The sequence below is a fragment of the Camellia sinensis genome, chromosome 7 (genome assembly GCF_055761805.1).
Source record: "Camellia sinensis isolate YWXY chromosome 7, ASM5576180v1, whole genome shotgun sequence".
Taxonomy (NCBI): domain Eukaryota; kingdom Viridiplantae; phylum Streptophyta; class Magnoliopsida; order Ericales; family Theaceae; genus Camellia; species Camellia sinensis.
In genome coordinates this window covers 121,664,325-121,688,949 of record NC_138967.1, presented here as the reverse complement: position 1 = coordinate 121,688,949, position 24,625 = coordinate 121,664,325, and the positions used below count along the sequence as shown (strand labels likewise).

The 24,625-nt window shown below is 35.6% G+C and overlaps 1 protein-coding gene and 1 long non-coding RNA gene across 3 annotated transcripts; both read left to right on the top strand.

Annotated features, from left to right (window-relative positions):
- The first annotated feature begins 271 nt into the window (after window positions 1-271).
- On the top strand, window positions 272-9,538 carry LOC145795292 (uncharacterized). Its single transcript, XR_014335943.1, has 4 exons — window positions 272-1,114; window positions 1,934-1,988; window positions 2,390-2,464; window positions 9,025-9,538. It is a non-coding gene; the product is annotated as an uncharacterized LOC145795292 (long non-coding RNA).
- Window positions 9,539-19,027: 9,489 nt separating this feature from the next.
- Window positions 19,028-22,825, top strand: LOC114256264 (uncharacterized). Of its 2 annotated transcripts, none has more exons than XM_082879206.1 (3): window positions 19,028-19,141; window positions 20,685-20,955; window positions 22,146-22,825. In XM_082879206.1, exons 2-3 carry the CDS (start codon window positions 20,745-20,747, stop codon window positions 22,271-22,273), a joined length of 339 nt encoding a protein of 112 aa, XP_082735332.1. In that variant the 5' UTR covers window positions 19,028-19,141; window positions 20,685-20,744; the 3' UTR covers window positions 22,274-22,825. The 2 variants fall into 2 exon arrangements, with proteins under 2 accessions (XP_082735332.1, XP_082735333.1); XM_082879207.1 differs by lacking the exon at window positions 19,028-19,141 and adding an exon at window positions 21,738-21,810 and having other exon boundaries at window positions 19,166-20,955.
- The last annotated feature ends 1,800 nt before the right edge of the window (window positions 22,826-24,625 follow it).

Below are 24,625 nucleotides of genomic sequence, written 5' to 3'. Positions count from 1 at the left end.
TCGCGACTGTGAAATTTTAAAAATCATTAACAGTCCCTCTAAAACTAAATTTTATGCATTTTTTTGACTCTTTTAACTTTAATTTGTTATATTTTAATCAAAATTTCGTTACGTAGGAACATTTTTGACTAATTTTCAACTAAATGATATGTATTTATTTTTGGCATATGTTAAACTTCTAATAAAAAAATTGATTTGAATATTTATTTTTTCTTGTATTGAGAATATATATATATATATATATATATATTAATATAAATAGCGGTATAGGTGTATAAAAAAAAAAAAAAGAAAAAAAAACCTTAAACATTTGAATCTACAAATCCACCATAAACCTATGCACCTCCATGTAGCCAAGTACCTCTCTCTTCTTATCCATCTCAATCTCAGACTCCCAATGCACCTCATATATATCCACTTCAATCTCAGGCTTTCATACCATAATACAACCACCTCTCTCTCTCTCTCTCTCCCTCTCTCTCACTCAAAATATTGACCCAAAGTTGCAGAAGAAAAACAGGTGAATTTCATCAAAGAAAAAAAAACAGAGCATGCTTTATACAAAGCAAACAGAGGCAAAACATATATATATATAAACCGAACTGTTTATATATTTTGCAGGTGCTTTGCTCTATATATAAACAGAGCATGCCTTCTCTATATATAAATAGAGCATGACTTTTGCAGGTGCTTTGCTCCACTTTTACAGTTGCTTTGCTTTGCTTTGCTTTGGTCGATTATTTTTTGCTTCGTACCGGCTGTATCGGAAATATATCGCTCACGTATCGGATCCAGGCCGATACGTAGCGGGAATCGGCCGTTACGGACCCGAAATTCATTCTCACCGGTATACCGGTGAGTATCCGACTCGGTGGTGGCATATTCCGGTATGAACCGGCCAGTACGGAACGTACCGGCCGATATTTAGAACCTTGAGCACTAGACTGTCTACATCATCATCATCATCATCTGCTAGCAAATCCAACCATTTCAATGCGGAGGCTGGCTTAAGTGTTGGCAATGACGGTATTTATGATGACAGCGAGGGCACTGCTGAATTCAATAGGGACGAGCTCTCTTGTTTCAGAGGTTTGGTCTTGGACATCGCTTACAGGTCTGTTCTCTTTTTATTATTATTATTATTATTATTATTATTATTATTATTATTATTATTATTATTATTATTATTATTATTACTCTATTTATGGAAGTATGAAATAATGTTTATCTAGGGGTGTGACAAATGACTCGAATATTTGCCCGGTAGTCTGTCCTGTATAAAGGACATTCTCTATGCCATACAAGTAAGTTCAGAAGATCAATAAACATAGAAATATATTTATCCATTGGAAGAGTTTGAGCTCTTGATTTTGTACCCTATTTGTGGTTTTGGGTTTCAATACTTGTGGCTGCTTGCTTCTCTTGTAATCTCTATCACTAGCCGAACCAGAATTTCAGCCTCAATGGTGCCAACTTGGTGTCCCATTCCGAATCCCCCATCAACGAATTGAATATGCTCGAATTTCATATCAATTTCATCAAATAATCAATTACAACACAAATTATGATAATATATATATATATATATATATATATATATTCCCCCCTCTCAAAAACCAATAATTTCAGCTTAATTTGATCACATTACATTTTAGTTATTTCATCTGTTTTTTGCTTATTAATTATTTTGAATGATCTTTCTTGTTCCAATGGCATTCTATTTTTGTTATTTGTCTTTATATTGAATACATAACTGTTACTGGTAATTCTCAGTGCATGAATTCTTGTTGTTTAAATGGTTGAAGATTCAAAAATCTTGTTGGAAGCTTTGGCTCTTTCATTTCTTTATTATTTATGTAATAGTATTTGGCCATTTCATTTCTTTATTTTTTATGTAATAGAAGGGTCCAATTGATTGTGATTTTTTTGTTAGGCCTGTCAATGTTGTCTGCTGGAATCGTGCTATCTATTTGGAGTTCATGGAAAAGGTTCGACTTTTTGCTCACAGATTCAACATTGATGTTTAGGCACTCTATTACATTCAACTGTTACATCTATCATTTCAGTTGGTTTCTTAAGTTAATTCATTCTTTAAAGGTAATTTTGTATATTCCAATATAACAGGAAAATAATTTATCAATTGTATGTAAAAGATAAAATAGAAGTGGAAACCTAATTACTTGTCACATATTAAATCTTATGGTTATATCAGGTTGTTATCTATCTAAATTGCTTTTTATATAAATATGTTGCATTTAATCTTTTGTTGACTGATTTCTTGTTGGATCATGAACATGCCTAATCCTTATATGTGACATATATGAATGCATACCAATGAAAAACATCATTGTATTATAGTTTAAAATTTCATGTCGTTATTTTTTTACAGGCTGATGTTCTAGAGTACTATGATCAAACTGTAAACTCTCCTAATGGATCCTTCTACATACTTGTCGTACTAAGGGTATGCAATTGAGGCACATTCATTGTTGATTAGATTACTACAAATTTCTTGGAATTCAATCATTGCTACATATCCTCTCATCATTATCTGATTGTTTTTCCCTCATTTTGTTGATTTGTTTGTTCTTAATCTCATTTTTGTTGGGTCGGTGGACCCTAATAAGTACCGTTTACTCAACCCTACGATTTTTGGATACTTTTGTAATTCTCATGTTGTTTCCGTGTAACCCTAATTCTATACTTATAAATAGATGAGGGGGCAACACTTTTAGGTTAAGAGAGAGTTGTATTTTTCTGATCATAGTGAAAATCACAGCAGCCGTGGTCGTAACCCTATTCTGGGGTGAACCACGTAAATCCTTGTGTTCTTGTGTGTGTAATTTGTTTGATTCGTTAATTTCTCTCTTGTTTGTCATTTAATGTCTCACCAATCTTGGTTAGGAAAGGTCAATTCCTAATAACTGGTATTAAAGCATTGGTTCGAGTAGAAGCGATGGCTATAGATGAAAAGGTTAGAATCGATAAATTCAATGGCACAGATTTTAGCTTTTGGAAGATGCAGATTGAAGACTATTTATATTAGAAAAAACTGTATGAGCCCCTTTCAGGGATAAAACCAGAAAAGATGAAGGATGATGAGTGGACTCTTCTTGATCACCAAGCGCTAGGTGTTATTCGGCTAACATTGTCTCGTAATGTTGCGTTTAACATAGTGAAGGAGAAGACTACAGCGGGTCTCATGGAGGCACTCTCAAACATATACAAAAAACCCTCTGCCTCAAATAAAGTTTATTTAATGTGTAGATTGTTTAATCTGAGGATCACAGAAGGTGCTTCGGTGGATGAGCATTTGAACGAATTCAATATTGTGGTAACACAATTGAGTTCTGTATTTATCGAATTTGATGATGAGGTTAGAGCTTTGATTCTTCTATCTAGTTTGCTAGAAAGTTGGAATGGTACTATAACGGCAGTAAGTAATTATTCAGGAAAAGAAAAGTTGAATTACAATGATATTTGAGATTTAATTCAGGGTGAAGAGATTTGCAGGAGGAAATTAGGGGAAACATCAGCTCTTGCCCTGAATGCAGAAGGCAGAGGAAGATTAGTAAGAACAAACCTGAACTACAACAGGTTAAAATTCAAACACAAAAGCAAGTCAAAAATTGAAGAGGGACGGAGTTACTGGAATTGTGAAAAGAAGGGACATCAAAAGGGAGATTTCCCGACATTGAATAAGAAAAAAGGTGATCAAAATCAGAAGTTTGCTAATGCTGTAAAGGAGGAGATTTATGATGCTTTGATCTTGAGTATTGACAGCCCTCTTGAATCTTGGATTTTAGATTCTAGGGCATCATTCTATTCTACTTCACAGAGGGAAATCATGGACAATTACATTGGTGGTGATTTCAGGAAGGTTTATTTGGCTGAGGATGAACCGTTGAAGATTGTGGGTAAAAGAGATGTAATAATCAAGTTGCCAAACGGATCTGTTTGGAAAATACAGAATATCAAACATGTGCCTGGTTTGAAAAGAAACTTGATTTTTGTTGGACAACTTGATGACGAAGGTCATGTTGTAACCTTTATGGATGGTTTGTGGAAAATCACCAAAGGAGCCATGGTTGTTACTCGTGGTAAAAAAGAAAGCACCATTTACATGACTATGAACAATAGGGATGCAGTAGCAATTGCTGGTTAGAAGGAAGACCCAAATCTCTGGTACCAAAGGCTTAGGTATATTAGTGAAAAAAAGATGAAGGTACTTGCATATAAGGGTAAACTGTCATATTGAAATAGGTGGACATTGACTTTTGTAAGGATTGTATCTTCGGCAAACAAAAGAGGGTTAGTTTTTCAAAGGATGGCAGGAAACCGAAGTCAGAAAAGTTGGAGTTGGTTCATACAGATGTGTGGGGACCCACACCAGCTTCATCTCTTGGAGGATCATTATACTATGTTATCGACGACTTAAAGAGAAAGGTGTGGATTTATTTTCCAAAACATAAATCTGAAGTTTATACTACTTTTAAGAAGTGGAAAGCCTTGGTGGAGACTAAAATAGGTCTAAAAATTAAGTGCTTAAGATCAAAATAGAGAGGAATATGAGGACAATGAGTTCAAAAAATATTGTGCAAAAAGTAGAATTAGAATGGAGAAGACTGTTCGAAAGATATCTCAATAGAATGGCGTTGCAGAACGCATGAATAGAACTCTAAATGAACATGCTAGAAGTATGAAGATACATGCCGGATTACCAAAGATGTTTTGGGCAGATGCAGTTAACACTGCAGTATATCTGATTAACCGTGGTCTATCTGTTCCATTGGATGGAGAGCTACTAGAAGAAGCTTGGTGCGGTAAAGAGGTAAATCTTTCTTTTTTGAAGGTATTTGGCTGTGTTTCATTTGTGCATATAAATTCTGTTATTAGAAGTAAACGTGATATGAAATCTGTTAAACGTACTTTTATTGGGTATGGCATCAATTAGTTTGGTTACTGGTTTTGGGTGATAAAAATCAAAAAATTATCACAAGTAGAGATGTCATATTTAATGAGAAAATAATGTATAAGGATAGAGATAAGTCTGCATCTGAATCTGAATCTGTTACTTGTCATGAGCATGTTGAGTTAGAAGAGATTAGTAAGAATGATTTGAATAGTAGGATTTAGAATAATCCTAAAAATCTTATTTCACAAACTGAGCCACATATTCCTATTCCTAAGTTAAGATGGTCAGAAAGAGAGTCTAAACCTACACAACATTGGTCTCCATCTTTACATTCTTTGTTGTTGTCTGACGGGGGTGAACCTGAAAGTTATGATGAGGCTTCGCAGGTTGACGATTCAATCAAGTGGGAGTCAGCTATGCAGGATGAAATGGATTCACTCATGGCAAACTAGACATGGGAGTTGACTGAATTACCCGTGGGTAAGAAAGCTTTGCGTAACAAGTGGGTTTACAGGGTCAAATAGGAACATGATGGAAGTAAACGCTATAAGGCCAGATTGGTTGCAAAGGGATTTCAGCAAAAAGAAGGGGTTTACTACACTGAAATTTTCTCTCCAGTTGTGGAGTAGACCACTATCAGATTGGTGTTGGGAATTGTGACTGCTGAAGATTTGTATCTTGAGAGGATGGATGTGAAGACGGCTTTTCTCCATGGTGATTTGGAGGAGGAAATTTACATAAAGCAACCACAAGGTTTCTTGGCATGTGGCAAAGAAGAGTTTGTATGCAAACTTCGAAAAAGCTTGTATGGTTTGAAACAAGCCCCAAGGCAGTGATATAAGAAGTTTGATGGGTTTATGTGTAGCAATGGGTTTACAAGATGTCAAGCAGATCATTGTTGTTATTTCAAGAGGTTTGACAAAAGTTATATTATGTTGCTCTTAAATGTTGATGATATGTTCATCGTAGGATCTAGCATCGAAGAGATAAAAAGATTGAAGAAACTTTTCTCAAACCAATTTGAGATGAAGAATCTTGGAGTTGCAAACAAAATCCTTGGTACGAGGATTTATAGGGACAAGGCAAATGGTACTTTGAAGTTGCCACAGGCTGAGTATGTCAAGAAAGTTCTCAAGAGGTTTAGCATGGATGGTGCAAAACCAATGAGCACTCCATTTGCTAGCCACTTCAGACTTACCGAAGAGTAGTCTCCGAATACTGAAGAAGAGTAGGCTTACATGGAACATGTTCCATATGCTTCAGCTATCGGTAGCATAATGTATGCTATGGTTTTTCCTAGACTAGACATTGCACATGCCGTGGAAGTGGTTAGTAGGCACATGAGTAATCCAGGAAAACAACATTGGGAGGTAGTGAAGTGGATCCTTAGAATACTTGAGTGGTACTACAGACATGACACTTTGTTTCGGATGAACCGGTGTCGGGTTACATGGTTATGTTGATGCAGACTTGGTTGGTGATATGGATAATAAAAAGAGTACTATTGGTTATGTTTACGCATTGGGTGGTGCAGCTGTGAGTTGGATTTCATAGTTACAGAAGATTGTGGCCCTTTCCAACAGAGGCTAAGTATGTTGCTATTACTGAAGCTGGGAAGGAGATGACATTGTTACAGAATTTCGTAGCAGAGTTGGGTAAGACGCAAGAGATGAGTATTTTGCATAGTCACAGCCAAAGAGCTATTCATTTTGTAAAGAATCCGGCTTTTCATTCTAGAACAAAACACATTCAGCTGCGATACCATTTCATTGGTTCACTTGTAGATGATGGAGTCATGTCTCTCGAGAAGATCCAAGGCAGTAAGAATCCAGCAGACATGTTGATCAAGACAGTCACCATTGACAAATTGAAGTTGTGTGCAACTTCAGTTGGCTTTCAAGATTGTTGAAGGAAGATCAAGTTGTTACGGCGTTCCTCTATGTGATGAAGATGATGAAGAGCTTATGTTATCAAGTTCCAAGTGGGAGATTGTTGGGTCGGTGGACCCTGATAAGTATTGTTCACTCAACCCAACGGTTTTTGGGTACTTTCGTAATTCCCATGTTGTTTCTGTGTAACCCTAATTCTATACTTATAAATAGATGAGGGGGCTCCTCTTTTAGGTTAAGAGAGAGTTGTATTTTTTTCATCATAGTGAAAACCGCAGCAGCCGTGGACATAACCCTATTATGGGGTGAACCACATAAATCCTTGTGTTCTTGTGTGTGTGATCTGTTTGATTTGGTAATTTCTTTTTTGTTTGTTATTTCGTGTCGCACCGATCTTGGTTAGGAAAGGTCAATTCCTAACAGTTTCCTCGTATAATGAGTAGCCCTGAGACTTGATAATCTCCATTTTTCCAGGTTGCATATTTACTGCATGTTGTCAAGAGAAGAAGAATCAAAATCACCCTAAGTCATAAAAATGTATTCAAGGTCATTGATGCTTAGGTATTAATCATTATCAGTTTTGAGGTTGTTTGTGATGTGAGTTTTTGTAGGAGATCAACCCAAGTTGGCCACATGGTAAAAGGAAGGCAAAAGAGGTTGGCATGAGTTGGCAAGCCATGAGGCTTAAGTTGGCAGCCATGAGGCTTGCCATGCGCCAGCAACAAAGGAGAATATTGGGCTGGCAGCCAACACACCCATGAGGCCTCCTCCACCTTCTGTTTTGGTGTATAAAATGGAATGGTGATGGTGAGTTGAATACACGGCAAACATAAGAGAGAAACACACTGCTGAGAGAGAGGCACAAAACAGAGAGAGCTAGAGAGAGCTATATTCTGTTTGTGTATCAGAGAGTGTGAGAGAGTGTTGTTATATAGAGAGACAGTGAGTTGAGAGTGTGTAATCTCCTCCATTTGTTGATATATAACAACATCGCTCCCGTGGACGTAGGCCGGTTTGCCGAACCACGTTAAAAGTCTTGTGTTTTTGCTTGTGAGTGTCCCCTGGTGTGTCCAAGATCCGCAACAGTTTTGATATTGTTCCTGTAAAATGGACAGGAGTTGAGTAGTAGTACTTGTGTTTTTCTATTTCTTTTAAAATTAACACATACCACATTTGGTGGCTTGTTCACATGTAACAAAAGATTTCCTCTTTTTTCAGAGGTTTTTTTATTTATTTATTATTTATTAGTTCATTCTATTTCTAGGCTTACTGTCAAGACCATTTTTTCTTTCTACAACTAGAAAGCATTACTTAATTTCGTGAAGATGTTTCATTCCATATGGTCTCAAAAGGTCCATTGCAATACTTGATTTCGTCCAATTTTTTGAGACTAAATACAGTATTTGGTAGCCAATTGATAGAGTTTGTTGAACTTTTCCTGTACCTCTGTGATAGATACTATTTTATTAATCGCCTTAGATTAAAGAGTTTCCTTACAAATGTTATCTGAATTGAACCAATTGAAGCAATCCATTTGAGATGTACAGTGATTATTGAAGAAGATCGTTGCTAGAAAATTTTTTACGTGGTGAGTGTCATTTATGGTGATTTGGATAAGTGGATCACTAATAGTTTTTGATGCTTTATTGTTTCTTATTTCTGGCCCATATCAGCTTAATCTTTTTTTTTTGGGTGTGTGTATGTGTTTGGTAATTGTATATATATATATATATTTTTATATTGATCTCAATTGAACACATACTGATATGATTGTTGTTTTTGATTGATAAATGACTTGTTAAGCCTCGAGGAGATTACATAGACAAGTGATGTCTTTTTTTTTTTTTTTTTTTTTGATGTTTGAGGATCAAAACAAAGGTTGAAAGCCCTCCCAAAACAACCCTGCTGCTACAAAATTCTGTCTTTCCCTCCCCTCTCTTGCTTTGCTTCATTACAAGAAATCTAGAATTTAGGAACAAAATTTCAGGGACAAAAGTTATTGTAGCATGACTGACTGAATAAATGTTATATGTAGTACCATGATTGACTGAATAAATGTTTAAGGTTTATTGGGATTTTTTTTTTTTTTTTTTATTATTACATTGAGCATTTGGTAATTTACAATATTTTATAATTTAGGGGTGATATGATACTTTTGCAATGTTCACGCGGGATATTCTTGAATTATCTGGAAATTGACAATATGCTATTTATCTGCAGAGTTTGGCCACTATAAAAAGGGACAATGCAACTCTGAAGACATTGGATGGTTGATTCACTCTCTATCAAGGTATTTCTCGATCCTTCAAATTGTATTGAGTTTTTAATTTCAGTTTCGCTTTAGAATTGCTAGTTAGTTTGAGGATGACTTTTTAAGATAGAAGTGTGATGGGTTCTTGGAAGGTTTATGGAGTTGAATGATTGATTGGGTATGTGATTTGGGTTAAATTCAAGAAATAATTTTTTTTTTAATTACCCATCAAATAACTATTTTCCAAATACTCTCCAAATATTCTTGATGTCTATTTTATGTTGAGACCTGATGCTGCTTCTTCTTTATTGTGCTAAAGTTTGAAAGGTCCCACATTAGCTTGGCAGCTCATTTGAATTAAAAAGTAGCACCAGAAATGTCTTAAATAATCAGAATATTGAAAACCATTGTTGGATGGAAATCAATTTATAGAACCATATTTGATCGGTTAACCCAGATCTGAGGATGGAAATTTACAGAATTACGAGGAGAAAAAATGGCGCTTGATATTTTTCAATTGTTGTGCTAGCTCAATTCTTTCAGTTTTGTTCATCTGTAATCTAATTCCTAGTTATTCTATAATCAAATTCTTTTAACATTTGGAATTTATTGTTATTAAGATATGTCATCATCTGTTAAGCCAAAGATAGTTGAAAGGGATACGATGGAGAGAGAATACAAAGAAGCTGACAAAGACACATTTTGAGAGATTTTCTTTTGAAGAAACTATTGCTATTCTTCATTTTTTTTTTCTTTTTCTATATTATTGGATGACATTTAATTTTTGTACATTTTTAATTATGAAATTAAATGGTTACAAAATTACCAACTTTGTTTTTTAGTGACAAAAATGTGGTAGAGAAAGTCTTTTAGTGACCAAAAATAGTTGTTGTTAAAAATGTCATTATTTTGTTTTTTTGACACCAAATTGAATTATTTTGTGACGAAGTATTAGTAACCAAATGTTTAGTCTTGTAAAATCAAACATTTTGTGACAATATAAAATTAGTCGCTAATTGTAATTTTCAAGAGGATTTTAAAAAATTTGTCACTATGGACTTTTTTGGTTGCACTTTTAGTGACTTTTTTAGTGATGAATTTAATTCTGTCACAAAAACTATTTAGAAACTAAAATAATAGTTTTAGGGACCAAAATAATTGGTCACCAAAAGTCGTATATGTTGTAGTGTTGGTGAATTTTTTAAAGTTTTTTTTTTCCCACAAATATTATACTTTCAAGCATATTTAGATTAGGTGCATCTAAAAAATAAAAAAAAAAATTACATAAAATATTAAAAAAATTGACTAAAAAAAATATTTTGATAAGTAGATTTAATTTTTTGGAACTAAACATGATGAAAATGTTTGTGACTAAAAATGAAAAATCTTTCTAGACATATTTTAATTACCAAAAGAAAAAAGGGATAATACAATTTGGTTTAGATTTAGAAATTTTTTTTTACACTTAAGTGGTAAACTTTATAAATATTAATAATTAAAATTCTAAACATTTTCATATATTTGTAAATAAATATATATATATATATATATTTAAATTCACTGAATTATAAATTCTCTACAAAAACAAAACAAAACAAAACAAAACTACAGCTATATGATTTTATAGAAAAATTCATTATAATAAATTTTCTAAAAAAAAAAATATTTTTTCTTCTATTACTCTAAATACATTCATTTTTGTTTATTTCTATAAAAAAAAAGTAAACCATAAAAAAAGACGAAGTGAGAGATGGAACTGTTTTCAATGACATGCTAGTGTTGGTCAAGAAAGAATATAAAAAGTGTTATGTCCATCTCAAGTTTAAATTTAAAATTTAGAAAATTTGAGGGGCCTGTAAAACTCACTATTAGTCCGTTTTGATGATCAGAACAAAATTTTTTTTTTTTTTGATAGAGTAATTTGTATATGTCGTCTACAAAAAAAAAAAAAAAAAAAAAATAAGTGCATCTAATAATTGTTTTGTCTTGTTTATCTGTAAGAAATTGATGATTTATCTTAAAAATTATAATTATAGTTCATTTTTTTTTGTTTCTTTGGAAATAAATTGGAATTATTCCATTTTCTACATTTGGGTTTTGATTAATTTCATAAATTTTGAGGTTTAGTTTGATTATTAAAATTTTAGAATTGTAGATACCAATTTATTTATCAATTCATCTCATACTCAAATCAAACCAATTTGTGAACAATCCTGAGAAAAATCCCCTTACTTTGGTGGTCTTGCTGACCAATTCTGGAATAATGCAGAAGCCTTCGTCCCTATTGCACCTGTTCTGGAGGAGGCTTTACTCTCGTTTTCTGAGGTTCCTCTCGGGGAGGTGGACATGGCGAACCCCGCCTTAGTACTACGCTTTCTGTTGAGCGTGGATATTTCCTCCATTATTACATCTATTACCGCACCATTCCGGTCCCCCTACTTGCTAGTCTCATTAGGTCAATGACATTATTAGCGACCCTGCTTTTGAACAACGTTTAATGGCAGTGCGGCTCTTCAACCCTATCATTGTCTCTCTCGACCTCTCTATGCGCAAACTTTAGACCAATACTGGTCACGCTGGAGCCGTGAGGCCTGCACCTTTTCTCTCACCTGGAGGAGGTTGGCCCCACTCTAGAGGACATGGTGGTTCTTCTTGGCCTCAGTGTTCGTAGACAAGATACCTTTGACGCTGCTTCTTTAGCAATTGATGAACATGCCACGATCGTCGCCGTGCATATTGTTTTTCGCGAGGCTAGAAAGTTTGGCTCTTAGTATAACCCTAGCACCGGATAGTTATTGGCTAAGCATCCCAAGAAGGACAAAACTTCCTACCTTTCTTGGCTTCCCTACTTCTTTAAAGACTTGCAGCTACTTATTGGTGACATCATTGAAGAGACTCGTGAATCTGTTGAAGGTCCAGCCTATTGCACTGACTTGCACTTCATGGGCTTTGTGAGTTACTTTTTGTCTTTCTTTGTTTTACCCAGCAATCTTGCTAAGAGTTTGAACCCGTTGATATTTCCTCTAGCGGTTCGACTTTGCAGCGACTCTTTTATCCCCCTAGCCCCTCTTTTCTTAGGAAATTTGTCTGGACATGATCCACTCACACTTGGCTAGATCCATGGGCCGCTATAAAGTGTGGAGTTTTGTTCAAACCCAATTTTTGATGTACTTTCTCTATGAGCGGTTTGTGGTCTAGATCCTAGAGAATATGAGGCTTATTTTCTGGAGGAAGTTGTAGATATGGAGGGTAACTAAGTCTTGGATGCCGAGGGCAACCTGGAGATGAAGGAAGTGAATAACTCTATTCCATGCATCTCTTGGTGGTCTGAGGTCGGATACAGCAAGACCTTTGTGGAATACATTGACTTTCTTGAGGATTGCATCTTTCATCTTTACATCCAAAATTATGCTGGTCTTGTTGCGGTCACCTATTACTTTTTGAAGCTCGCCACGTCGACCTTACTGTTGGCAATGTCCCAGGCTACTCTTTTCTTGTGGCTTCTATGGTACACATAGCCTATCTCCTAGTTTGGTATGAGGAGGGTATGTCTAGCACAATTTACCGTCTTGATAGACTCCTAAGACAGTTTGGTATGGATCAAGGTGTTCATAGCGGTCCCCATTCTACTCGAGACAACCATTAGAGTTTCCTTCGATTCTTTCGGGACCATACTGTTGTGCTTGCGGAAGGCCTCCCCTTTGTAGAACTTCCGTCTTTTAGAAATGAAGGTTCATTTACTCCCAACAACAGATTATTTTGGCAATGCAACTTAGACTTTTTTTTATCACTTCTGCAATAGTGACCTTGTTATCCCACTAGCTGAGCTTATCGCTCAAAGACACTTGGCTCTCCACACGCCTTCTTTTTCGTGGTCATCAGACCAGTTTGTTTTGTCGTTTCAAGCTCTTGACCCCACCGGTTCCCGATAAGCTTGATCCACCCACGGCTGCGGTAACCCAACCTTTCTAGTTCACACCCCTACTCCGGATTTAGTGGCCCGTATAACTTGCTAGCAAGTCAGAGCATCCTAGGAAGCATGGTTGCCATCTCGGAGGCCCGTGCCTTTTCTTCTAGGAAAAGGCTATGCAAGCTACTCCAAAAATTTTGTTTTTAATATATCTTTGTCATTTTATATTTTTCTCGTACTTTTTCAGAACCTTCTCGTGTCCTCTAGTGGCGCTATCTCATAAATGCCTTCTTTAGGCCCCAGGGGTCCTTCAACAACTATGAATCTCCTTTTTGACTCAGATGCCATGGGCTTTCACTACGCCAAAAGAGGACATTAACGGCGATTTTTTTAACAACGGTAACGAAAACCGTCGTTAAAGGTATCATTAACGGCGATTTTGTTACCGCCGTTAAAAAAACTGCCGTTAATGCCCACTTTTAACGGCGGTAACAAAACCGCCGCTAATGCCCAATCATTACCGCCGTTAATGACGGCGGTCTTTGCCGGCGAAACTCCGGCGAGCTCCGGCGAAACCATCTACAATAAAGTAAAAGTAATGTTTAAATATTTATTTAGGGAATATATTTCATGAAGAGTGGCTATGGTAGAGTGGTTAGTGTGGGTGAATGAGAGGTTGAGGGTTCAAGACTTGGGGAGTGCAAGAAGAAAGAATTATTTTTTGAAAAATTTGAACCTATTTACGGCGGTAAAAAACCGCCGTTTTTGGTCCTATGTTACTGCCGTTTTTGGTCGACTTTTAACGACGGTAATTTATCTTTTTACGAGGGTTGTACTTTTTCTGACACGCGCATAAACGGCGGTAACAAAACCGCCGTTAATACCGCCGTTAAAGGCTTTAACGACGGTTTTACATCCTTTAACGACGGTAAAAAACCGCCGCTAAAGCCCAATTTTGGCGTAGTGTTTATTGATACACTGCCTCCCAGGTGTAAAGCTTGTAGACTAATTCTTTCAAAATATAAGGATGAATCTGCTGGGGAAGACCTTGTCATGGAGGAGGAAGCGAACGATGACTTCCTCGCCGCTACTGACAATAACAACAATGATGACCTACTTGAAGATGCTGAGGACCAGGTAAACGATGAGGAGCTGTGGCTTGACTTTTCATGCTCCTTTTGGAAGATGACTAGCCCTACAGTTCAGACTCCCGTGATTCTAATCTGATTTCACAAATGTAATGTGAAATAGTGAAAATACAAAAGAGTCCAAATTCGGTAATTCTTTTGGAAAATCTATATTTGATTCAAATGCCAAAAATGGACTGCTTTGCCAGATTATCGAGTCGCCATGTAAATATTTTTAGAAAATTTAGGAAACCTGAGACTTGTGCCAAAGGCCATTAGTTCGTTATCACCAAAGTGTCTTGGCTCGGGAACTTAGGTACGAGAGGGGAAGGTCATGAATTAAGCACCCCACTCGCCCGATCAAAGATCGGCCTCTACTAATCATGATGTGATTTTTATTAACATTATATGCCCTTGTTCCGATTTATTAGCTATTTTTACTATGTGATGCACACAAGTATAGACTAATTTGAAAAAGATGGAACATTTGATTTCATGTTTGTTCGAAAAAATGTGTTTTTGATACGTGTCACTTGAAAAGGTGAGCTTGAATGTACATTAATCAATTTGTCCCAATCTTTGCAATCAGCCTCCATCCATCGGCATTCAAACATGTATATCATTTAAGCAATTAGCCTCATGAAAATATGCTCGATATGGCAACACAAACATTCGATGCAAGATGCTAAAGCAAGTAAAAGCTCACATAGTACTCCAAGCCAAAAAAGATAAAAGAGTTAGAAAATTGCATGATCCTAACTATGCAATATGGCTAATACAACCCATACATTACACAATTTGTAGGCTCGGCTATGAACGTGGCATATGATTTCATTCAAGACATACGATAAAGCACATATTCAAGTAATGAATTTGAACATTGGTATTGGGTTAGTATGATGATCCAAACTTTGGATGCATGCAAGACAATGGATGCAAAGCATAAGAATGCTAAAAGAAACGTGATGCCCTAAACTAACCATCATAAGTAGGTAAATAAAAGGAAGAAAGACGTGGGGTTGGAAGACATACAACTTATTACATGTTTGCCCTCGTGCAAGAGGGTGCGAATCAATGTCCGAGAGTCCAAATTAAACTAATTATTACAAAACCGAATGAATAAATAAGTTAAGCTAATTATCTACTTATTACAAATTCTACTGAATACCAAAGAAATGAATTAGCTATCTAAGTTAACTAGCTGTAACAATTATAAATAAACAATGGCTACAACAATATATTAATTAAGTACAACAACAATAATTAATTACAACAATAATAATTAATGATTAATCATCAAATAAGGATGCATAAGGATGCATGCACAGTGTCCAAGAACTGCTTTGTCTGCCTAGGCTTGCTCTGTTTCACCTTTAGCCACTGCCCTCTGTTTTCTACAAAATAATTGCTGACCAAACATTGATGATTGGCCTGCCCTCAATGAAACCCGTCCGAGTCCAAAAAAGGGCCAGCTGTGCCACATTTTCAAGCAAAATCCTGTTTTTGTGCTATGAAGTAAAAACAGTGCAGACAGAGCAGTGTCAAGCCCTGTTTGTCCCTCCTGCCTTTCTCTCTTATGGTAAGCTTGAAGAGAAATGAAGTCATTTCCAAAACCACCAATGAGCAAATTGATTGCTTGACGAGTTAGGGCATGATTTTGGACAAAAATTAATGAATGTAATGAACAACAACCACCCCTCCCACCTATTATAGAGTAAACTCAAAGAGGGAGATAGAGACGCTTCAAGGTTCATCAAAACATCATGAATTGATGTAAGACAACCGTTGACACAATAGACTCGGCATAACATCCGGCTGAACCTAAGCAAGATGCTTCATTTTCTTTATATTGGTTGGTTCAATTTTAAGCCAATTTTTAGACCTTTCCATTCTTTAGTCCATTAAGTACATGGTGATGATTACGTCAACTAAATGAGAAATGTGTCAAACGGGAAGTGATTCTCAACATGAAAGAGAGACGATGCTGTTGGCAATGAACCTCTGTAGAGATTAAGCAATTATGAAATATGGTTTGAAACTCTAGGAAAAATCTTCAAGAACAAGCTCCAATGGTGAATGTATTATGTATGTATAGTTAAAGAAGGTTTGAAGATCAAATGAGGCTTTTGTAAGGAAGTTATGTCTAAGATTCTACAAATATCTCCTAGAACAATTCTCTAACTTTTAGGTTCTAAAAATATGCCTTGAATTCTCTACAAGAAAGCTTCAAATCCAAGCTTTAATGGTGTATGGAGGGTGAAAGTTGATTTGAAGAACAAAAGAAGCTTGAAGGTTCAAGAGCTCCCATCAATGCCTAAGCCTTTTGGAAAGTTTTTTCTAACCTTAAAATCTGAAGTGGGAGGTCTTATTCATAGAATTTGAGCCAAGAGTTCACCTCCCTATAAATAAGATGCTTCGAAAGATTTTCAAAGAGTTCACCTCCCTTCTATGTATCTCCACTTTGTCCTTACTCGGTTTACCAAAAGTGCAATGTGTTAAACGAAATGCGAGCTTCGGAACATTGTAGAAACATTTGGAAAACTATTTTGAAAAAGAGGGTTTTAAGATCTAAAGTAGTTTGGCCAAAATGGTGTGTAAGGTTTGGGATTATAGCTTGAATCCAAATTTCTTTGCTGAGAATTCAAAAGATTGCACAGTGTTACTTTCATTATCGGGTGTCTGAAATAAAGCGCCTAAGCCTTAAGGGCTGTAAAAAATGGGGTGCCTACAGGAGCTTGCTGATGTAATTCCTGAGACTATTACGTTGGATCCAACCAGCTCTACTTTTGTGCTAGACCCCACTGTTTACTTTGACTGCTCCTCCGTTGGTGAGAGGCATCTTGCTTCTACGATGGATGTATCTTTTGGCCTTAACTTGCCCAAGGTCAAAGTTGCATCTGCGAGTCATCCTATTTTGAAGATTCCCCATTGATTTGTCGGCTCCATTCTACCAGGACACAAGTATTAGGAGACCAAATTGTTGAGGTCCAAGATGTTGGGATAAGAAAAGTCATGGTTATTGACCTCAACATGGCTCAACCCGGTTTGTCCCACCTTGCAAAGGCTATGGCTGGCTTGGTTTCTTCTATCGCCAACATTGCCATTGCCGCTGCTGGGGCTTCAGCCCCTACTATCTGAGCCACTTCAGATTCACTAGACTTAACTCACTTTCCTAAAGTGCCCATTGCACTCGGGAGGTCATGTGACTTTTTTGAGGGCATGGACAACACTGTTGTGTCTGATTTAAATACTAGGGATCTCAATGTTGGTGATTTGGTCATAACTCAGTGAAAGATTGGTCAAGCATATGGTTTTATCTCGTGAACTTTGCTATCCTGGTCATCTCTCCATCTCCTTTCATTCCAATGCTGCCACAAACGTTGGAGGGCAATCTTCTTCTAGTGAAGTCCATCATTCTAAAACTTAAGGTCGTTCTGTTAGCCTCCCTCATTTGACCTGAGTTAGTGGCACTATGGTGGGATCTCCCTGTCCTTCTGCTAGAGCCCCTTTTTTGAATTATTGGGTATCTGCTAAGGCTGCTCCTATGCTTGTGCATATTCATGCCTTGCACTTGAGACTTTTACTTCCTTCAATGTTCCAGGGTCTATGGTGCAGATCGCTTTGCTAGAGTCTCTTGTTGATTTCGTTCACTACCTTGCTGCGAAGGAGGTCTTGACAACTTCTAGGAAATTTGTGGAGAATGTCGAGGCGAACCTCAGTGGCTTTTAGACAACATGTCTCAACTTGTCATGGACAAAAGTCAGACTTCATGAGGTTGATAGTTTTTTAGAGCATTCTGATAATGTGGCCATGATTGCTTCCTTGGAGGAGACCATTGAAGACTGCGAGTGTACCCTAGAGTAGCATCGTTAGAACTTGGCTCGGCTCAAAGAGAAGGACGCTGCCACTACAACAAAAGTAATCTATGGTGACGAAAAGTAGTGAAGAAAATAAATTTTGTCACTAAATAAGAATAATCCGTGACGAATTATTAAATTTTGTCACGTATAATAAAAAAAAAATAATAGGTGACGAAATTTGTTTTCGTCAACAAATACTTCTTTTTAGGTGAGGAAAAATTAAGTTTTGTCATCGAAGGTTTTCCCGCTAATTTTTTTTTCGTTGGCGCCAAAATTTGAGGCTTTTGGTGAGAAATTTTTTTTGTCACTAATTATAAAATTATTAGTGAGGAATATATTTTCGTCACCAATAATTTTGTATACATATTTTTTGAGAAACTTGATTTTAAATATTTTAAGACCATTTGGTGAGAAATATATTTTTGTCACTAATCATTTTTAATATTTTGAGACTTTTTAGTGAAGAAATTATTTTCCACCAATTTTGGTGGAAAATTTTTGATATATTAGGCGGTAATGGAAAAAATAGATAACTAACTTTTTACACCGTTTTATTTTTGTTTATCAATCTCTCTCTCTCTCTCTCTCTCTCTCTCTCTCTCTCTCTCTCAAAACAAAACACAAGTTAATTAACTCTCTAAACCTATGTGACGAAAAATAATGAAGAAAATATTTTGTCACTAAATAAGATTAATCTGGGACGAATTATAAAATTTTGTCACATATAATAAAAAGTAAAAATAATAGGCGACAAAATTTATTTTCGTCAATAAATACTTATTTTTAGTTGAGGAAAAATTAAATTTCGTCACCAAAGATTTTTCCTCTAATTTTTTTTGGGTGATGTCAAAATTTTGAGACTTTTAGTGAGAAAAAAATTTGTCACCAATTATAAAATTATTGGTGAGAAATATATTTTTGTCATCAATAATTTTAAATATTTTTTAAAAAAATTAATTTTAAATATTTTAAAATTATTTAATGAGAAATATATTTTTATCGTTAATAATTTTAATATTTTAAAATTTTTAATGAGAAAATTATTTTATCACCATCCAATCTTAAAGGAAACTTTGAGATTTGGTGGTAATGAAAAAACAGGATCCCTGCTAATTCTCCCCCACCCCTTTCTTCCTTTTTTTTGGTGCTCCAGTTTTCCTCTCATCCCTCTCTTGCAAAACACACAAAGGTATGGCCTCTCTCTCTCTCTCTCTCTCTCTCTCTCTCTCTCGCTTGTAGTTGTTTAATGGTGGGGTAAGGGTTTTCAGTAACGTGGTAGCGCTGTGATGGGGATGGAATGGTGTAATGGAGGTGCGGTGTGAGAGGAGGAGGGCTAGCGGTGGTATAGTAGGGAGGGAAAGGGCAGGCATTTCAGATTTGTAGTGGAGAAAAAGAGTAGTTTTGTAGTTGTGGATAAGAGGGAATGAGGCAATGGATCTATGGTAGTAGAAGGTTGGAGGGGTTGTGGCAAGGGGCGGAAGGGGAAGTGTAACCAGATGGGATAGGAGTTCCTGAGGGGAATGAAGAAGTTGGGGAGCCAGAAGAGGGTTGGGAGAGGGAGACGGTGTAGAAGCCCTTGTGTTTGATAAAATACCTGTGTGAAACATTGCCATATTGTTGAGTATTTTAGAGTTGAAGGGTCATTTTATGTGGTCTCTGAACTTTTATTTATTTTCTTTTCATTTAGCCTTACCATATAACATACATAGGCGGGGAGACTGTAGTTAGATTGTAGTTAGAGATGACATGAGGTTCCACCATTTCCATGATGGGATGTGCTATTGTGGTAATTTTTAATAATTTGAAATGGACTATCTAATTATCTGAAATGTTATGCTGACTTACATTTGTTAGATTCATGCTAAAATTAGTTGTAACAGCAGTTTATGGAGACAAGATAGGCCTTAAGTTCTAAGTGGGAAGATATAAAATGGCAAAAGACATCTCAACATTGGGCCCATAATTGCTTTCTTTTGGATATGATATTCTCCAATTGTGATCTCTAGGATTGAATGCATCAGCCTGAATATCGCTCAGGTAATCATGCTATGCAATTCTATTAATCCTAATTCATTTAGGATCATTTGTAAGATCTGTTACATAGTTCAACATTCACCCTGTGTAATTTGAGTAATGAATTGAGTTATTGGTAAAAGAAAAAAAATTACCAAGAATGTTGTAGTGAAGCATAACCCAAAACTTTGCCAAACTATTGTAAGCATTGATGATGTGTGACTTTTATCTTATTAATTGACATCTTTCCTTGTATAAATGCAGTGGAGAAATGGGTAGATGGTAAAGCAGAGAATTACCAAGAATATCGCAATGAAACTGAACTTAGTGTTGGGCTTTTTACTCTAGCTGGTTTTTTTTTTTTTTTTCTTTCTTCTTTTTCCACCCAATTTAGTCTTCCTCTTCCAAGATCATGCTTGTGCTGTGGAAGAGTTAAACTTGCGACTTATAGTTTTCATTGGAGTTTTAGTATAAGGAGTATAGTTATGGTTGGAGATTTGGAGAACAGTTTGTTGTAAAATTGAATTGCATTGGGATTATTTCATTTTTTAAACTGTTATTGTCTTAGATTGAGCCACCCTTTTATGCAAATAAACCTGAAAAGGACACAGTATTTGTGTGCCGGCCTTTTACCCACAAGTAAAAATGTCGTTTCTTGATACTGTGTACTTCAACATTTCTGAGGAGACTTGCTATAATTTATAGTTGCACCTGTGCAGCCAGTGGGATTTTGGGTTATGGGACTAATGATGGACCTTTGAGTGTGGTGGAAGCATGGAATGCTGCTGAAAGAGAGAGCGATGAAAGATCCCCGTTCTGTCAATAGTCCAAGAAGGGTCCTCAGTCTCTCAAGGAAAAGCAGGGGAACTCTGTCCTTTCCAGAGCCTGATGACAACAAAGCTTGTGGGTTTGGTGTGTCCAGAGATCATGGTCCAAACCCTTCTGAAGTGTATGGCTTTGTTGGCGCCATCTCAACTGTTGTTGCTACTGGTATAATTTTTTCATGAATCATCATAGATTGCCTATGAATTGAGTTCCAGTACTTCTTTTGTGTAAATATTCACACACACACACACACACTCAGACACACACACACATATATATAAATTATAGACTCTGCCTGCACCTATATGGATATGATTGTTTTGGGGGCGGTGAGGAATATTCTTGGTAAGCACATTTAGATTGAAATCTAACTGGCGAAAAAGCTTAGATATTTTATGATGTTTCTATAGAATTCATGCGTATGTCCAATTTTACCGTTGATATTTCATGGAGAAGTCCTGCATACCTGACATTTTAAGGATGCTTGAACACTTTTGAATGACATAGAATTTCTAAGAACAACATCTATGTAGATAATTTGATCAGCTAGAATTGTGTTATGCATTTGAAAAAAATGACAATGATTCCTTTTAAACTGACTTGTGTTTCTCAGGCTTGGAAACTGTTTGTAATTTTGATGATTACTATAAATTCTAAAGTATCTCCATTTTAATGTGTTTGATGCATTACCTTTTTTATTAAAAGAAAAAGAAAAAAGAAAAAATCTATTTATGAGTTGATCCACTTGTCTGAAGGTTCACATGGTGTGCAATTGGTTATGATCATTAGTAAAAATGAAGAAATCAAATACATAATGTTAATCTCTTTGATAAAGTTTTTTTCCCCGCTCAATGCATCCCTTTTGGGATCAAATGACATTATTTGGTGCTTTTTGAAAACATGTTATACTTCCCTTTTATTTATTTATTCATTTTTTTTGTGGGTAGTTATTTTCTTGATATGGGCATATCTTCCTGAGCCTTGGTTACACTTCATTGGGATCTATTATTATCCTAGCAGGTGAGTAAGATTAGCCCTTGAGCTTCTTCAATATCAAAATCTTCTGTGCTACACATAGGTTTCAGATCAAGCCAAAATTTCTAAAAATTTGTGCTAGTGATTTCATGGTTGTAAAGTTTGGCCTTCAGTTGTGGCATGGACTCTGATTAGGTGCTTCGTGGTTTACTCCTTATTGGGCAACTTCAGTGAGGCAAACTGATAATAACAATAGCTGTTCCTAACTTCCAGTGAGATCAATCTAAGACTAGTGAACTTTTACTGCATTAATTTTTGAACTTGTGTTTTAAATACTCAAGTTACTCAATGATAAAAGTTGGTGATGCTTTATTCTGCAGATGAGTACAGTAGAGAACCTTTGAGCTTTGATGAGCCTTCAATGGAAGGTGATGAGCAACCAATCGAGCCCATATTTGATATTGGCATCAACCTAATCAATGATCTCATGTTCAATGACCAGAAATGACGGTCCACCCTTGGATGATGCCCATGCTGCCCCAGTACCTTGTATATTCCTTATATGAAATTATCATTATGCTATTGAAGAGTTAATTTTGATACATTGAGACCTGTTCTAAGAGAGTGAGAAAATACATAAAGTAATTCGTATGCAATTAGCTTGGGCTAATATTTTCGTGGTGCAATGTGAATGAAGTATGCAAGCTGTGAGAAATCTGAAAGTAGTGACATGGCAAGTAATGGTGGGATAGGTGAACAGTTACCATGGGACCTTGGGCGATCAAAGCTATGTTCTTTTGAAGGCTCTGATTGCAGTAGAATTCCGAGTCAAATGAGACCAATGTAAGCTATTGGCAGCAATGCCCCCATCGTTCAAACCTGCATTAGTTTTCACGATGTGAAGCTGCTTCTTTCTCTTCATTGTATTTTTTGTTTGTTACTCTTCTTGTTTGAGTTGTGGTGATATTGGCCTCTCTATATATACCTTGTAATTGAACTTTTCAAGTTTTGGGTTTGGCTGGTGTAATAATAGTTGAATGTGAATCTTAAAGTGAAAGCATTTTTAGTGTCTTTCATGTAGATGGCGTAACTAAGATATACCACAAATGAAGATCAACTGTTGAATTTTGTTTTCTGAACTGATACTTAGTTGTAGTTGCAAATCAAGATTGAGTGTTGATTTTTTTTTGTAGATTCCACGTTAGTTCATTTTAGGATTTGCTTTGGTGGTTTTTTTTGTTATACTTAATGGTTTATATTATTAAAGTTGTTTGATGGATATATTTTGATTTATAATATAAATTGTTTATTGATTTTTTTTTTTTTTTTGTGGAGTGATGTATAATAGCTAGCGATTTCTTAGTATAATTAAAAGGCTATTGAGATATGAGCAGAGATATTTGTGAAATAATAATTGAAATTGAAATATAAAATATGGAACAGGTTTAGTAACGAATTTGTTTCGTCATTTGTACTTGTTATTATGACAAAGTGATTATTCGTCATTAACAAACATTTTTTGTGACAAAATTTATTCCAGTGCATATATATGGAAGTTTTCATTGATTTTGTTGTTTGGTGACGAAATATATTTCTTCACGTATATAAATATATTTGCGACGAAATATATTTCGTCACCCATGTATGACTTTTGGAGACGAAAAATTTCGTCACCTTTATATCTTACTGTGACGAAATTATTTCCTCATCAATGATCAACATTTGTGACAAATTTATTCGTCAACTAAAATTATAAATATGGTATTGAATAATTATTTGGTGACGAAAATAAGAATTTTTGGTGACAAAATCTGGTTTTATTGGTGACAAAAAATTTCGTCACTAAACTAATTTCATTGGTGACGAAATTATTTTTCGTCATGGTGGTTTTTAGTGACAAACATTCAATGACGAAGCTGGTGACAAAAATATTTTGTCACAAATATCTATAGTAACGAAATTAGCTCTTTCGAGACAAAAAAATTTCGTCATTCAAGACTCAACTTGTTGTAGTGTGCCTTAATTACCCAACTTCCCCAAGATGTGACCTTGATAGACTCATTGATGAAGGGTCTGATATGATGTTATCCTTCTTTCTTCTTTTCTTCTTTTCTCCTTCCATTTTTTGTTTTTGAATGAATGTAATGCATACTTCTCTCTATCGTTTTTGGAACAGTCTTTTTTTTTTTTTTAATGGAATATCAAGTGTGTTCTTAGGGTACCATCTTCTATGTGTGTGTTAAAATTTTACTCCTGTTTTCTATGTAAAGATTTTATAGTTATATGTGCTAAAAGGTAATCTAATTTAAAATTAGGGGCATTATTGTTACCAAAACATAACAATGTGATTAATATATTATTTGGGCCAAGCCAAAACATAGCCATAAAATTATCATAATATTTGAGCCAAGATGAAATTAGGGAGAAAGGCAAGCAATTGGTTGGAGGCTCAAAATCAAACCACCTGTACAAGTCATGATTGCAAGGGTGGTGAGTCATTACCTAGAGCCATGTATATAAGGGAATTGGAGTAGCAAGCTAAGGTAGCAAAGGTAAATCAACGAAAATAGTAGTAAAGAAGAAGAGCCTCGGAGAGATTGGAGAAAATTGGAGATAAAAAGTAGGAATCGACGATAAGGTAAGTTATATTATACCTTGAGTAATCATAAACTGTTTTATTGTTTTATAAATTATTTTATGCAAATCATACTTTATAAATTATATTAACATTTCAACTATGTTATTTATTTTATGAACCCTATTTGCTTAAAAATGGAAATTCATGGATCTAACTGTTTCTTAAATGTGTTTTTGAACAATTATTTTATAAGTACTACCACAGAGGTCCCATGCCTTGAGA

What these genes read in the sequence shown, in the direction of transcription:
- LOC114256264 (XM_082879206.1), top strand. Translation starts at nt 20,745, where the DNA reads ATGCTGCTGAAAGAGAGAGCGATGAAAGATCCCCGTTCTGTCAATAGT. An exon ending in CTCAACTGTTGTTGCTACTG is followed by an intron (nt 20,956 to 22,145) that starts GTATAATTTTTT and finishes TTTATTCTGCAG; the next exon opens with ATGAGTACAGTAGAGAACCT.